A 15,821-nucleotide genomic window follows, 5' to 3' on the forward strand; every position below is an offset into this window, starting at 1 on the left:
TGCCCGGCCGATGGCTCCGAGGGCCTTTTTGACGCCGTGTCCATCATGGACGCCGACATCCTGGGCTACTGCCAGAAGGAGGCCTGGTGCAAACTCGCCTTTTACCTCCTGTCCTTCTTCTACTACCTGTACAGGTGAGCCAGACTGGGGGAACTGGGGGAACTGGGAGGGACTGGGAGGGGCTGGGGGGGACTGGGAGGGACTGGGAGGGGATTGGGAGGGGACTGGGAGGGACTGGAAGGGACTGGGAGGGGATTGGGAGGGACTGGGGAGGGATTGGGGGGCACTGGGAAGGACTGGGAGGGACTGGGAGGGACTGGGAGGGGATTGGGGGGGACTGGGGGCACTGGGAGGATGTTGGGGGCGTACTGGGAGGGACTGGGGGGCACTGGGAGGGACTGGGGGGCACTGAGAGGATGTTGGGGGGGCACTGGGAGGATGTTGGGGGGCACTGGGAGGGACTGGGGGGCACTGGGAGGATGTTGGGGGGGTACTGGGAGGGTGCTCAGAGACTCCAAAGGGGACTGGGAGGAACTGGGAAAAGATTTGGGGGCAGGGCAAGGGGACTGGGAGGGACTGGGCCTTACTGGGAGGGGACTGGGCCATACTGGGAGGGGACTGTGCCTTACTGGGAGGTGACTGGGCCATACTGGGGGGTGACTGGGCCATACTGGGAGGTGACTGTGCCTTACTGGGAGGGGACTGGGCCATACTGGGAGGGGACTGGGCCTTACTGGGGGTGACTGGACCATACTGGGGGGTAACTGGTCCATACTGGTCCATACTGGTGACGTGCCCCTCCCCAGTATGGTGTACACACTGGTGAGCTTCTGAGGGGGGGCACCCCCGGACCCCCCCCCCCGCCGTGGGACCCCCCCGGACCTGGGACCCCCCCCCCGGATTTTGGGGACCCCTCCGAGCCCCTCCCCCCCCCCCAAACTCCGGGACCCCCCCGGGACCCCCCCCCGGATTTTGGGGACCCCCCCCGGATTTTGGGGACCCCCCCCCGGATTTTGGGGCCCCCCCCCGGATTTTGGGGCCCCCCCCAGCCCCCGCCCCTCCCCCCAAGCTGCCGCAATGACCCCGATTTGGGGAGCGGGGGGGGGAGGGGCGGGGGGGGGAGGGGAGCCCCTCCCAGTCCGGCCCAGCGGCTCCCAGTTCATCCCAGTTCATCCCAGTTCAGCCCCGCTGGGTTTGTGTCGTGGCTCAATAAAGAAAAATGGCACCAGTGACTTACTGGGAGGAACTGGGAGGGACTGGGAGGGACTGGGAGGAACTGGGAGGGACTGGAGGGGCACTGGGAGGGACTGGGGTGGTACGGGGGGTGTACTGGGGGTTACTGGGAGCACTGGGGCCACCCCTCCCCCATTGAGTCAGGGCTGCAGCACCCGGAGCTTTATTGGGGACACGGGGGAGGGGACAGGGGACACCAGGGACAGGGGACACCAGGGACAGGGGACACCAGGGACAGAGGACACCAGGGACAGGGGACACAGGTCAGGTGACACAGGTGAGGGGACACAGGTGAGGGGACACAGGTGCCAGGTGTGCTCCAGGTGTCCCCAGATGTCCCCAGGTGTCTCCAGGTGTCCCCAGGTGTTCTCCAGGTGTCCCCAGGTGTCCCCAGATGTCCCCAGATGTTCTCCAGGTGTCCCCAGGTGTCCCCAGGTGTTCTCCAGATGTCCCCAGATGTTCTCCAGATGTCCCCAGGTGTCCCCAGGTGTTCTCCAGGTGTCCCCAGATGTCCCCAGGTGTCCCCCAGCTGTCCCCAGCTGTCCCCAGGTGTCCCCAGGTGTCTCCAGGTGTCCCCAGCTGTGCTCCAGATGTCCCCAGGTGTCTCAGGTGGCCACTGGGGGCAGCCCCACCTGAGCCATCAGCACCGGTCCCTCCCGGCCTGGGAGCAGCACCAGCACCTGGGGGAGGGGAGGGCACCGTGTCACCCCCCAGGTGTCCCCTGAACCCCCCCCAGGTGTCCCCCCAGGTGTGTCCTGACCCCCCCAGGTGTCCCCAGGTGTCCCCTGACCCCCCCCAGGTGTGTCCTGACCCTCCCCAGGTGTCCCCAGGTGTGTCCCCAGGTGTGTTCCAGGTAGGTTCTAGACTCAGTTCTAGACTCGGTTCCAGAGTGGTTCTAGACTGCATTCTGGGTGTGTCCCAGGTGTCCCCAGGTGTGTCCCAGGTGTCCCAGGTGTCCCCAGGGGTGTCCCAGGTGTCCCCAGGTGTCCCCAGGGGTGTCCCAGGTGTCCCAGGTGTCCCCAGGGGTGTCCCAGGTGTCCCCAGGTGTCCCCAGGGGTGTCCCCAGGTGTCCCAGATGTCCCCTGACCCCCCCCAGGTGTCCCCAGGTGTGCCCAGCTGTTCCCAGATGTCCCCAGGTGTCCCCAGGTGTGTCCCAGGTGTGTTCCAGGTGTGTCCAGGGTATCCCCAGCTGTCCCCAGGTGTCCCCAGCTGTCCCCTGACCCCCGCAGGTGTCCCAGGTGTCCCAGTTGTCCCCAGCTGTCCCCAGGTGTCCCCAGCTGTCCCCAGGGGTGTCCCAGCTGTCCCCAGGTGTCCCCAGGTGTCCCAGGTGTCCCCTGACCCCCCCCAGGTGTCCCCAGCTGTCCCCAGCTGTCCCCAGGGGTGTCCCAGCTGTCCCCAGGTGTCCCCTCCCCCCTCACCTGCAGCCTCCCCGGCCCCTCCCCCGGTTCCAGCCAGGTTCCGAACAGGTAACGCAGCCCCGGCAGCAGCAGCGGCACCTGAGGGGAACAAACCCCGAAATTCGGGAGAGATCCCAAAAAAATGGGGAAAAAACCCCAAAATTGGGAAAAAAATTCACAAACTGGGGAGAAATCCTAAAAAAATTGGGGAGAAATCCCCAAAATTGGGGCAGAAATCCCAAAACTGGGGAGAAATCCCCAAAAACTGGAGAGAAATCCCAAAACTGGTGAGAAATCCCCAAAAATTGGAAAGAAATCCCAAAATTGGGGTAGAAATCCCTGAAAAAAGAGGAAAAATCCCCAAAATTGGGGCAGAAATCCCAAAACTGGGGAGAAATCCCCAAAATTGGGGAGAAATCCCCGAAATTGAGGAGAAATCCCCAAAAATTTGGGAGAGATCCCCCCAAAAATTGGGGCAGAAATCCCAAAATTGGGGAAAAATCCCTTAAAACTGGGGGAGAAATCCCAGAAACTGGAGAGAAATCCCCAAAATTTGGGGAAAATTCCCAAAATTGGGGCAGAAATCCCCAAAATTTGAGGAAAATTCACAAAATTGGGCAGAAATCCCCAAAATTTGGGGAAAAATTCCCAAAATTGGGGCAGAAATCCCCAAAATTGAAGGAGGAAGAAATTCTGGGAAGGTTCAAAATTCAGGGGAACCAAAACCTGGGGATTGGGGGAGGATTTGGGGGAATTTTGGGTTATTTTGGGTCACTTTGGGGAGGTTTTGGTTATTTTGGGATTATTTTGGGTATTTTGTTGTGGTTTTGGGGTGTTTTGGGGTGGATTTTGGGTGGTTTTTAGGTGTTTTGGGGTATTTTTGGTGTATTTTGGTGTATTTTGGGGAGGTTTGATGTGTTTTTGGTGTTTTGTTGTGGTTTTGGTGTGTTTTGGTGTATTTTGTTGTGTTTTTTACTTGTTTTTGGGTGTTTTGGGGTGTTTCAGTATGTTTTTTGGGTGTTTCAGGGTGTTTTTGTTGTGTTTTTTGGGTGTTTCAGGGGTGTTTTTTGGGTGTTTTTGGGTATTTTGTTGCGTTTTTTTGGGTGTTTCAGGGTGTTTTTGCTGTGTTTTTTTAGTGTTTCAGGGTGGTTTTGGGTGTTTTTTGGGTATTTTTGGGTGTTTCGGGGTTTTTTGGGTGTTTTTTGGGTGTTTCAGGGTTTTTTTGTTGTGTTTTTTGGGTGTTTTGGGGTGTTTCTGGGGTGTTTCAGGGTGTTTTTTGGGTGTTTTTTGGGGTGTTTTAGGGTGTTTTTTGGGTGTTTTTGGGTGTTTTTGTTGTGTTTTTTGGGTGTTTTTTGGGTGTTTCAGGGTGTTTTGGGGTGTTTCTGGGTGTTTTTTGGGTATTTTTTAGGTGTTTCAGGGTGTTTTTTGGGTGTTTTGGGTGTTTCAGGGTGTTTTTTGGGTGTTTCAGGGTGTTTCTGGGGTGTTTTGTTGTGTTTTTTTGGTGTTTTGGGGTGTTTCAGGGTGTTTTTGGGTGTTTTTGGGTGTTTTTGTTGTGTTTTTTGGGTGTTTTTGGGGTGTTTCAGGGTGTTTTGGGGTGTTTCTGGGTGTTTTTTTGGTATTTTTTAGGTGTTTCAGGGTGTTTTTTGGGTGTTTCAGGGTGTTTCAGGGTGGTTTTTGTGTGTTTTTTGGGTATTTTTGGGTGTTTCAGGGTGTTTCAGGGTGGTTTTGGGGTGTTTTCGGGGGTACCTTGATGCAGGGGGGCTGCAGCCGTTTCGGGGGGGGGGTGGCAGCGCAGCAGCAGCAGCAGCTCCGGGCTCGGGGGGGCCCCCCCGGGCAGCAGCACCCCCAAAGTCAGGCGCAGGCGGGGGCCCAGCCCCTGCACCTGGGGGGGCAAAAAGGGGGCTCAGGGACCCCAAAAACCCCCCTGAGATCCCCCAAAAATCCCAAATCACCCCCTGGCACCCCAAAATTCCTTCATGGACCCCTGGAGACCCCAAAATCAACCCCGGGGAGCCCAAACCCCTCCCTGAGAACCCCTAAAATATCACAAAGACCCCAAATCCTTCCCCAGGGACCCCCAAATTCCCCTCTGGAGACCACAAATCCCACAAGGACCCTCAAATCCCCCCTCTGGAGACCCCAAATCCCACAGGGACCCCCAAATTCCCCCTCTGGAGACCCCAAACCCCACTGGGACCCCCAAATTCCCTCTCTGGAGACCCCAAATCCCGAAGGGACCCCTAAATCCCCCTCTGGAGACCCCAAACCCAACAAATCCCCCCTCAAGACACCCCAAACCCCACAGGGACCCCCAAATCCCCCTCAAGAGCCCCCAAACCCCAATGGGACCCCCAAATGTTCAATCAAGAGCCCCCAAACCCCACTGGGACCCCCAAATCCCCCCTCTGGAGACCCCAAACCCAACAAATCCCCCTCTGGAGACCCCAAACCCCACTGGGACCCCCAAATCCCCCCCCCAGGGAAGTTTTAACTCCCCCAGTTTTGGGGTTCTCCCCCCTCCCAGCCCCCCCCCGGTTTTGGGGTCCCCCCCAGACTCACGGTTGCTGTCAGGGTGAGGGGGGGGTCCCCCACTTTGGGGGCGGCGCCCCCCCCCAGGGCTCGAGCCAGGCCCCGGGCGGCCCCCAGGCGCAGCCCCCCCAAATCCTGCTGGAAGCGCCCGTGCATCCCTGGGGGGGGGGGAGGAGCAGGGGGGGCACCCATGGGTGCTGCGGACCCCTCCCCCCACCCAAAAATCCGGGGTGACCCCCCCCTCCCCCCCCCACTTTGAGGGTGCTGCGCCCCTCCCCCCACATGTCCCAAACCCCTCCCCCCACCCCCCATGAAGACCCCAGACCCAAATTCCCACCCCCCCCAGAGTGACCCCATGGGTGCCCCCACCCCCCACCCAGGAGGACCCCAGACCCCTCCCCCTGCCCATCCCCCCATGAAGACCCCAGACCCAAATTCCCACCCCCCCAGAGTGACCCCATGGGTGCCCCCACCCCCCACCGCAGGAGGACCCCAGACCCCTCCCCCTGCCCCTCCCCCCAGGAAGACCCCAGACCCAAATTCCCACCCCCCCAGAGTGACCCCATGGGTGCCCCCACCCCCCACCGCAGGAGGACCCCAGACCCCTCCCCCTGCCCCTCCCCCCAGGAAGACCCCAGACCCAAATTCCCACCCCCCCAGAGTGACCCCATGGGTGCCCCCACCCCCCACCCCAGGAGGACCCCAGACCCCTCCCCCAGACCCCTCCCCCACTCACGGGGGGCGTCCTCGCGCTCCCTCAGGGCCCGATCCACGAAGAGGCGCGTGCGGGGGGGGAGGGGCAGGCGGGGGAGGGGCGCGGGGGGGGTCTCGCCCCCTCCCCCACCCCCGCGACCCCCCCCCAAATCCGCGCGGCGCCGCAGCATCCGGATGGACAGAGCGCCCCCTGGCGGCCCGGAGGACTCAGAGACCCCCACCCTTAACAACCCCTCCCCCACGGGACCCCCACCCACAATTTGGGACCCCTCCCCACAATTAATGCCCCAACCCGTCCCCTGTTTGAGACCTCACCACCCATGGGGACCCCTCCCCAAAATGGGACCCTCCCCTAAAATGGGACCCCTCCCCTAAAATGGGACCCCTCCCCAAAATCTCCCCTAAAATGGGACCCCTCCCCAAAATGGGACCCCCCCAAAATGGGACCCCTCCCCAAAATGGGACCCCTCCCCCAAAATGGGACCCTCCCCTAAAATGGGACCCCTCCCCTAAAATGGACCCCTCCCCAAAATGGGACCCTCCCTAAAATGGGTGCTCCCCCATCCTCTTCCATTTGGGACCCCTCCCCACCTCTGGGACCCCTCCCCAGCCCCCCTGGGACCCCTCCCCACCCCTGGGAGACCCCTCCCCACCTCGGGTCGTGCACAGCAGGGTGTTCTCCTCCCCTCTCCCCCTTCCCCCCAGCCCCCCTGGGACCCCTCCCCACCCCTGGGACCCCTCCCCAGCCCCCCCGGACCCCTCCCCACCCCTGGGACCCCTCCCCACCCCTGGGACCCTTCCCCACCCCCGGGAGACCCCTCCCCACCTCGGGTCGTGCACAGCAGGGTGTTCTCCTCCCGCCCGTAGCGCCCAAAACAGAGCCCGGTCACCACCTCCTGTGGGTGGGGGTCACCCAGGGGTGGGTGGGGGCACCCAAATACCCGGGGGGGGCAGCAGGGTGGGTGGGGGGCACCCAAAAACCCGGGGGGGGCACCCAAATACCCGGGGGGGCAGCCAGGGGGTGGGTGGGGGGCACCCAAATACCCGGAGGGGGCACCCAGGGGTGGTGGGGGCACCCAAATATTCGGGGGGCACCCAGGGGTGGGGAAGGGTCCCCAGCTGAGGGGGATGGGGGGTCCCAGGAGGTTTTGGGGGAGGGTCCTCGGTGATTTTGGGGGGGTCTGGATGGGGGATTTGGGAGTCCCAGGAAATTTGGGGGTTCCAGGGTGGAATTAGGGGGTGTTTTTGGGGTATTTGGGGGGATTTGTGGGATATTTTGGGGTATTTTAGGGATATTTGGGGGTATTTGAGACATATTTGATGGATATTGGGATATTTTGGGTATTTCAGGGATATCTTAGGGATATTTTTTGGGTATTTTAGGATATTTGGGGTAATTTAAGGATTATTTTGGGATATTTGGGGGAGTTTGGGGGTCCCCAGCTGCATTTTGAAGGTTTGGGGCTCCAGGGTGGGTTAGAGACATTTTGGGGGTCCCAGGGTGGGTTTAGAGACATTTTGGGGCTCCCAGGTGAGTTTAGAGACATTTTGGGGGTCCCTGGGTGGGTTTAGAGACATTTTGGGGTCCCAGGGTGGGTTTAGGAGACATTTTGGGGCTCCCAGGGTGGATTTAGAGACATTTTGGGGGTCCCAGGGTGGGTTTAGAGACATTTTGGGGCTCCAGGGTGGGTTTAGAGACATTTTGGGGCTCCCAGGGTGGGTTTAGAGACATTTTGGGGCTCCCAGGGTGGGTTTAGAGACATTTTGGGGCTCCCAGGGTGGGTTTAGGAGACATTTTGGGCTCCCAGGGTGGATTTAGAGACATTTTGGGGCTCCCAGGGTGGATTTAGAGACATTTTGGGGGTCCCAGGGTGGGTTTAGGAGACATTTTGGGGGTCCAGGGTGGGTTTAGGAGACATTTTGGGGCTCCCAGGGTGAGTTTAGAGACATTTTGGGGGTCCCTGGGTGGGTTTAGAGACATTTTGGGGGGTCCCAGGGTGGGTTTAGGAGACATTTTGGGGCTCCCAGGGTGGATTTAGAGACATTTTGGGGGTCCCAGGGTGGGTTTAGAGACATTTTGGGGGTCCCAGGGTGGGTTTAGAGACATTTTGGGGCTCCCAGGGGTGGTTAGAGACATTTTGGGGCTCCCAGGGTGGGTTTAGAGACATTTTGGGGGTCCCCACCTGCGTTTTGAGGGTGCAGAGCAAGGTCCTGCCCCGGTAGAGCCGCAGCTCCCCCGAGGGTCCCGGGGGGGTCCCCAAAGCCAACCAGAGCAGCCCCCAGACCCCTCCCGGGCAGCGCCGCCCCCCGCCAGCCCCGAGATGGGTCCCCGGCAGCCGCAGCGCCCAGAGCCGGCGGCCCTGAGGGAAATGGGGGGTCAGGAGGGGTCTGGGGGGGATTTTGAGGGGTCCCAGAAGGGTTTAGGGGGGATTTGGGGGTCACCTGAGGGCTGAAGGCCTGCAGGGTCCCGTCGGCGGTGGCAGCCAGGAGCCCCCGTCCTGTGGGATCAGCCCGGCGGGCGCGAGCCCAGCACCCCCAAAATCCTGCCCTGCTCCCGGGACCTGGGGGCACCCAAAATCCATAATAAACCCCCCAAAATCACCCCAAAATCACCCCCAAATCACCCCCAAAATCCTCCTCAGCACCCCCAAAATCCTGCCCTGCTCCCGGGACCTGGGGGCACCCAAAATCCATAATAAACCCCCAAAATCACCCCCAAATCACCCCAAAACCCTGCCCTGCTCCCGGGACCTGGGGGCACCCAAAATCAGAAATAAACCCCCCAAACCCCCCCAAAATCATCCTCAGCACCCCCAAAACCCTGCCCTGCTCCCGGGACCTGGGGGCACCCAAATCCTCAATAAACCCCCCAAAATCACCCCAAAATCACCCCCAAAATCCTGCCCTGCTCCGGGACCTGGGGGCACCCAAAATCGTCAATAAACCCCCCAAAATAACCCCCAAATCACCCCCTACATCCCTCCAAATCTCCCCTTTTGTCCTCTCCAAGTCCCGTCCCTGCACCCCAAGACCCCCCTGAGCCCCCCCAATCCCCCATTCACCCCTCACCGGCTCAGCCCCTGCAGGGTCCCGTCCCTGCAGGCCCTGAGCCCCCCCTGAGCCCCCCAAATCCCCCCAAACCCCCCAAACCCCCCCATTTCCCCCTCACCGGCTCAGTCCCCCGCAGGGTCCCATCCCTGAGCCCCCCAAAATCCCCCTGAGCCCCCCAAATCCCCCAAATCCCCCCATTTCCCCCTCACCGGCTCAGCCCCCGCAGGGTCCCATCCTGAGCCCCCCCTGAGCCCCCCAAAATCCCCCCTGAGCCCCCCAAAGCCCCCCAAACCCCCTCATTATCCCCTCACCGGCTCAGCCCCCGCAGGGTCCCATCCCTGAGCCCACCCTGAGCCCCCCAAATCCCCCCAAATCCCCCCAAATCCCCCCCTGAGCCCCCAAAGCCCCCCAAACCCCCCAAACCCCCCCGTTTCCCCCTCACCGGCTCAGCCCCCGCAGGGTCCCGTCCTGCAGGCCACCACCAGCCGGCAGCGCCCGTCCCCGGGACCCCGCGGCACCACGAAGGCGGGGGGGGACGGCACCCAGCCCTGGGGGGCAAAGTGGGGGTCAGGGGGCACCCAAAGGGGTCAGAGGCACCCAGAGGGGTCAGGGGGGCATCAGAGGGGTCCCAGCAGGATCAGGATGGGTCTGGGGGTACCCAAAGGGGTCAGCGGGGCACCCAAAGGGGTCCCAGGGAGTTTCAGGGGGTCCCAGGGGGTTTCAGGGGTTCAAAGGGGGGTTTTTGGGGAGTCCCAGGAGGTTTCTGGGATCCCAGGGGTGTTTTGGGGGGTTTTGGGGGTCCCAAGGTGTTTCAGGGGGTCCAGGGGGGTTTCAGGGGGGTCCCAGGGGTGTTTTTTGGGGGGTCCCAGGGGGTTTCAGGGGTCCCAAGGGGTTTCAGGGGGTCCCAGGGGGGTTTCAGGGGTCCCAGGGGTGTTTTTGGGGGGTCCCAGGGGGTTTCGGGGGGTCCCAGGGGTGTTTTTGGGGGTCCCAGGGGGGTTTCAGGGGGTCCCAGGGGTGTTTTTTTGGGGGGGTCCCAGGGGGTTTCAGGGGGTCCCAGGGGTGTTTTTGGGGGTCCCAGGGGGTTTTGGGGGTCCCAGGGGTGTTTTTGGGGGTCCCAGGGGGTTTCAAGGGTTCCCAGGGGGTTTCAGGGGTTCCCAGGGGGTTTTGGGGGTCCCAGGGGTTTTGGGGGGTCCCAGGGGGGGTCTCAGGGGTCCCAAGGGGTTTCAGGGGTTCCCAGGGTGTTTCAGGGGGGTCCCAGGGGGTTTCAGGGGTTCCCGGGGGTGTTTTTGGGGGGTCCCAGGGGGTTTCAGGGGTTCCCAGGGGGTTTCAGGGGTTCCCAGGGGTTTTGGGGGTCCCAGGGGGTTTTGGGGGTCCCAGGGGTGTTTTTGGGGGGGGTCTCAGGGGTCTCAGGGGGTTTCAGGGTTCCCAGGGGGTTTTGGGGGTCCCAGGGGTTGTTTTTGGGTCCCAGGGTGTGTTTTTTGGGGGGTCCCAGGGGTTTCAGGGGTTCCCAGGGGTGTTTTTGGGGGTTCCCAGGGGGTTTTGGGGGTCCCAGGGTGTTTTGGGGGTCCCAGGGGGTTTTGGGGGTCCCAGGGGTGTTTTGGGGGGTCCCAGGGGTGTTTTTGGGGGGTCTCAGGGGTCCCACCTTGCAGATGACCGTGAAGGCCTCGGGGTCCAGCACCAGCACGTCCCCGGCCTCGGTGCCCAGCACGGACACTCGGGGGTCCCCTCGGGGCCCCCCCGCGGCAGCGCCCCAGACACGTCACCACCGTCTGGGGGGGACATTGGGACATGGGGGGGGGGCAGATTGGGGACACGGGGGGGGCACTGGGACACGGGGGGGACATTGGGGACATGGGGGGGGGCATTGGGGACACGGGGGGGACATTGGGGACACGGGGGGGCATTGGGGACATGTGGGGGGGGCATTGGGGACATGTGGGGGGGCATTGGGACACGGGGGGGACATTGGGGACATGTGGGGGTCACCTCAGGACCCCCCTGTGGGGGCACCCCCAGACACGTCACCATCGTTGGGGGGACACGGCGGGGTGGGGGGGGGCACATGGGGGGGTCAGGGGGGACACGGGGGGGTCACAGGTGACACACAGGTGACACACAGGTGACACCACAGGTGACACACAAGTGACACAGGTGACACAGGTGACACAGGTGACACAGGTGACACACAGGTGACACACAGGTGACACACAGGTGACACAGGTGACACACAGATGACACACAGGTGACACAGGTGACACACAGGTGACACACAGGTGACCAGGTGACACAGGTGACACGTGCCACCCACCTGGTCTCTGCAGGGGTCGCCCCTTGTGCAGCGCCACAAAGGGACCCAGCTCGGGGGGGGGCAGCGCCAGCAGCCTGGGGGGGCAGGGGGGGGCACCCATTGCACCCCCCAATGACCCCCAATGACCCCCTTGACCCCCCAATGACCCCCCTGACCCCCCCACTGCACCCCCGACCCCCCAATGACCCCCCTGACCCCCCAATGACCCCCCAATGACCCCCCTGACCCCCCCAATGACCCCCCAATGACCCCCCCAATGACACCCCCTGACCCCCCAATGACCCCCAATGACCCCTCTGACCCCCCCAATGACCCCCCCCAATGACCCCCTTGGCCCCCCAATGACCCCCCACTGCACCCCCGACTCCCCAATGACCCCCTTGACCCCCCAATGACCCCCCCACTGCACCCCCGACCCCCCAATGACCCCCTAATGACCCCCCCTGACCCCCCCATGACCCCCCTGACCCCCCTACTGCACCCCCCGACCCCCCAATGACCCCCCCAATGACCCCCCCAATGACCCCAGGACCCCCTGACCCCCCCCCAAAGTCACCCAATGTCCTCCAAGCCCCACAAGGACCCCCCAAACCCCACAAGGACCCCCCCAAACCCACAAGGACACCCCAAACCCCATAAGGACCCCCCAACCCCTCCCAAACCCCATAAGGAACCCCCCAAACCCATAAGGACCCCCCCAACCCCCCCAAACCCCACAGGGACCCCCCAAACCCCATAAGGACCCCCCCAAACCCACAGGACCCCCCCAATCCCCCAATCCTCCCAGCCCCCCACTCACCGCAGCGACTGCGTCGTCAGGGGCACCTCGGCCTTGTCCCTGGGACCCCCCAAAATCCGGTTGGGGGAGGCTCAGGGTGTGCCCCCCCCCCCCCAAAAGGCACCCAGGATTTTGGGGACCCCCCCCAGGACTAAAAGTGCCCCCCCCAAGGGTCTTCTGGCAGACCCCCCCCCCAACAAAGGCACCCAGAGTTTTTGGGACCCCTCCCCAAAGCCATCCCGACTTTTTGGGTGCCCCTCAGGGACCCCAAATTCCCCCTCAAAAGACCCAAACTGCCCCCCCAAAGATTTTAGGGGTGCACCCCAAGACCCCCCCCAGGTATTTGGGGTAGTTCCCCCCTCCCCAAAAAAACCATTTTGGGGTCCCCCTCAACCCTGCACCTCAAATCCTCCAACATCTCCTTCAGCATCAGGGGGTTACAGAAACCCCCACCCCAAAAAAAAAATAAAATTAAACTTCAGGATGGCTGAAACCCCCTCAGGAGAGCGGAGGGTGCCCCAATTTGGGGAGGGGGTCCCCCCAAACCCCCGCCCCCCCCTCACCTGCTCAGCCTGGAGCCACAGGTCCCTCTCGAGGGGGTCGGGGGGCCGGGGGGGGCAGCGAGAATTTGAAGAAGGGTCGCAGGTTCCTGTAGACGTAGAGGGCGGGGCCGGCGGCCACGACCACCGCGGGGCCCCCCCCGGGCCCCCCCCCGGAGCCCCCCGACCCTAAAAAAGCGGGGCCGAACGCCCCCACCCCCGCCGGAGCCTCGGGCAGAGCCAGGCTGGTGATGGAGCCCGCGCCCCTCACCACGGCCAGGCGGGGACCCCCCGGATCCCGCGGGACCCCCACCACCAGCTGGGGGGGGACACGGGGGGGTCAGGGGCTGGAGACCCCCAGAGACCCCCCCAGTGACCCCCAGAGACCCCCCAGAGACCCCCACCAGGGACCCCCACCACCAGCTGGGGGGGGACACGGGGGGGTCAGGGGCTGGAGACCCCCAGAGACCCCCAGAGACCCCCCCAGAGACCCCCAGAGACCCCCACCACCAGCTGGGGGGGGACACGGGGGGTCAGGGGCTGGAGACACCCAGAGACCCCCCCAGTGACCCCCCAGAGACCCCCAGGGAACCCCAGGGAACCCCCCACCACCAGCTGGGGGGGGACACGGGGGGGTCAGGGGCTGGGGACCCCCAGAGACCCCCCCAGAGACCCCCAGGGACCCCCCCATGGACCTCCCCAGAGAACCCCAGGGACCCCCCATGGACCTCCCCAGAGACCCCCCCACCACCAGCTGGGGGATACTTGGGGGGGGTCAGGGGCTGGAGACCCCCAAAGACCCCCCAGAGACCCTCCAGGGAACCCCAGGGACCCCCCCATGGCACCCAAAGCCCCCCCCGGACCCCCAGGGACCCCCCCCAAAATCACCTTGTGGTCGCCGTCTCCATGGAGATCAACCAGAGCTGGAAAAGGGGGGAGGGGGCTTAGGGGGGACCCCCGGGGGTCCGGGACCCCTCCCCCATCCCTCACCCAGGGGGAAACCCCCGCTCCTCCCCCCCTCACCCCGAGACCCCCCAAAATCCCCCTCACCCCAAGAGCCCCCAAAAATCCCCCTCACCCCGAGAGCCCCCAAAATCCCCCTCACCCCGAGAGCCCCCAAAATCCCCCTCACCCCGAGACCCCCCAAAATCCCCCTCACACCGAGAGCCCCAAAATCCCTCCTCACCCCGAGACCCCCCAAAATCCCTCCTCACACTGAGACCCCCCAAAATCCCCCTCACCCCGAGAGCCCCCAAAATCCCCCCTCACCCCGAGAGCCCCCAAAATCCCCCCTCACACCGAGACCGCCCTCATGAGCCCCCCCTCATGAGCCCCCCCCCAAAGCCCCCCCCTCACGATCCCCCCCTCACCCCCAGCCCCCCTCACGATCCCCCCGTCACGATCCCCCCCTCACCCATGCACCCCGGGAAGCTGCACAGCCCGGCCAGGGGGTCCTCGTGAGCCTCCAGCCATAACGAAGCGCTGCGGGGGGGTCCAAGCGTTAAGGGGGGGGCGAATCCCGACACCGGGACCCCCCAAAACCCCCCAAAACTGCCCCGAACGCCGCCCCTCCCCCACCTCTCCTCAGCCGCCGCCATCGCGTTGCCACGGCAACGCGGGGATTTGCCGCCCGGAAATGACGCGTCCACTTGGCCCCGCCCTCCGGAGCTACAGACCAATGAACACCGAGATCTTCGTGGCCACGCCCCTTGCCAGGACTCCGCCATTTTTGTAGTTCCGCGGCTTGCGGCGTCGACACGCACGGCTCACGCACGGGTGACGTCACCGCGCCGCGCCTGCGCGCTGCCCCTTTCCGCCTTGGAGACGCCGCGGTGCGGCCGCGCTCGGGGGATTCGGGGGAATTTGGGGAGATTTTGGGGTTTTTGAGGGGGATTTGGGAGTTTTTGAGGGGGATTTGGGAGTTTTTGACGGGAATTTGGGTGGGGAGGGGCTGGGGAAGGGTGATGAGGCGGGTTGGGAGTGGGGGGGCTGCGCTGGGAAGGTTTTGACGAGCCTGGGGGTTCTTGGGTGAGATTGTGAGGGGCTTGGGGGGGGTCTCTGAGATTTTCTGGGGGGCTCAGGGGTTATTTGGGGATCAGAGGGGGCTGAGGCGTTATGGAGGGGTCCTGAGGGGGCTGTGAGGCCTTGAGGAGGGTCAGGGTTATTTGGAGGGGGTCCATGAGGGCTTTGGGAAGGATTTGGGGGGCCAGGAGTCCTTGGGGGGACCCTCAGGTGGGGGACAGGGAAGGTTTGCGGGGGGAGAGAAGGTAAATCAGGGGGGTTTTACCCCCCAAAATAGAGACAGGAGGGTCTGGGGACCCCCAAATTCCACCCAAGTTTTCCCGTGGTGGGGGGAGCAGTACCAGCCCCTCACCCCAAACCCCTGAGGGTCTCCCCTTTATCTGAGGGATGTGGGGACCCCCCCTAAGCCCCCCCAAATCTCCCCCCAGCCGCCACCATGCAGCTCTTCATCCGCGGCCAGACCCTCCTCACCCTCGAGCTCTCCGGCTCCGAGACCCTCGCCCAGATCAAGGTGAGCCCCCAAATTCGGGGTGTCCCCCTCCCCAGTCCCCCCCATTTTGGGGTGCTGACCCCCCCCCTTTGTCCCCCCTCCCCAGGAGAGGGTGTCCGAGCTTTCGGGGATCCCCCCCGAGGACCAAGTGCTGCTCCACGCCGGGACCCCCCTGGACGATGAGGCCGTGCTGGGGCAGAGCCCCCTCCCCGAATTCACCACCCTGGACCTCTCCACGCGCCTGCTGGGCGGTAATTCCGGGGGGGCCGCTAATTAGCGGGGTGTTAATTAACAAAACGAACCCCCCGTAACTCCCCATTTCCTTCTCTGCCCAGGTAAGGTCCACGGCTCCCTCGCCCGCGCCGGCAAAGTGAGGGGCCAGACCCCCAAGGTGAGCGCTGAGGGGGCTCCCCCCGCCTTTAGGGGACCCCCGCGGGGCTTGGGGACCCTGCCAGGATTTTGGGGACCCCCCCTGACCCCCGGTTTTTTGATCAGGTGGCCAAGCAGGAGAAGAAGAAGAAGAAGACGGGGCGGGCCAAGCGGCGCATGCAGTACAACCGGCGCTTCGTCAACGTCGTGCCCACCTTCGGCAAGAAGAAGGGCCCCAACGCCAACTCCTGAACCCCAATAAAGGAATTTGGGCTCAATTCCCAGCATTTTGGGGCTCTCTGAGCTTTTCTTGACGCTCTCCTTGTGTTCTTTAAGTTTCTTTTAAAGTTGTTTATGGAATGTTCAAAGTAGTTTGGGGGTGAAACCGGCC

At 63.4% G+C, this 15,821-nt stretch overlaps 2 protein-coding genes and 2 long non-coding RNA genes across 5 annotated transcripts; 1 reads left to right on the plus strand and 3 right to left on the minus strand.

Annotated features, from left to right (window-relative positions):
- Positions 1–8,364: 8,364 nt before the first annotated feature.
- On the minus strand, positions 8,365–10,628 carry LOC131591164 (uncharacterized). Of its 2 annotated transcripts, none has more exons than XR_009280272.1 (3): positions 10,567–10,628; positions 9,367–9,472; positions 8,365–8,434 (listed from the first exon to the last, which is right to left on the minus strand). It is a non-coding gene; the product is annotated as an uncharacterized LOC131591164 (long non-coding RNA). The 2 variants fall into 2 exon arrangements; XR_009280271.1 differs by lacking the exon at positions 8,365–8,434 and adding an exon at positions 8,520–8,546.
- Positions 10,629–11,235: 607 nt separating this feature from the next.
- Positions 11,236–12,448, minus strand: LOC131591165 (uncharacterized). Its single transcript, XR_009280273.1, has 3 exons — positions 12,412–12,448; positions 12,032–12,070; positions 11,236–11,306 (listed from the first exon to the last, which is right to left on the minus strand). It is a non-coding gene; the product is annotated as an uncharacterized LOC131591165 (long non-coding RNA).
- Positions 12,449–12,577: 129 nt separating this feature from the next.
- Positions 12,578–14,201, minus strand: LOC131591054 (Bardet-Biedl syndrome 1 protein homolog). The gene is made up of 4 exons (XM_058861482.1): positions 14,128–14,201; positions 13,964–14,031; positions 13,438–13,472; positions 12,578–12,868 (listed from the first exon to the last, which is right to left on the minus strand). The coding sequence occupies exons 1-4, from the start codon at positions 14,145–14,147 to the stop codon at positions 12,578–12,580; spliced, it is 414 nt and encodes a 137-aa protein (XP_058717465.1). The 5' UTR covers positions 14,148–14,201.
- A 119-nt stretch (positions 14,202–14,320) lies between these two features.
- Positions 14,321–15,745, plus strand: LOC131591157 (ubiquitin-like FUBI-ribosomal protein eS30 fusion protein). Its single transcript, XM_058861642.1, has 5 exons — positions 14,321–14,381; positions 15,000–15,082; positions 15,168–15,312; positions 15,397–15,452; positions 15,557–15,745. Exons 2-5 carry the CDS (start codon positions 15,008–15,010, stop codon positions 15,680–15,682), a joined length of 402 nt encoding a protein of 133 aa, XP_058717625.1. The 5' UTR covers positions 14,321–14,381; positions 15,000–15,007; the 3' UTR covers positions 15,683–15,745.
- Positions 15,746–15,821: the final 76 nt, after the last annotated feature.

The sequence above is a fragment of the Poecile atricapillus genome, chromosome 37, assembly GCF_030490865.1.
Source record: "Poecile atricapillus isolate bPoeAtr1 chromosome 37, bPoeAtr1.hap1, whole genome shotgun sequence".
Lineage (NCBI taxonomy): Eukaryota > Metazoa > Chordata > Aves > Passeriformes > Paridae > Poecile > Poecile atricapillus.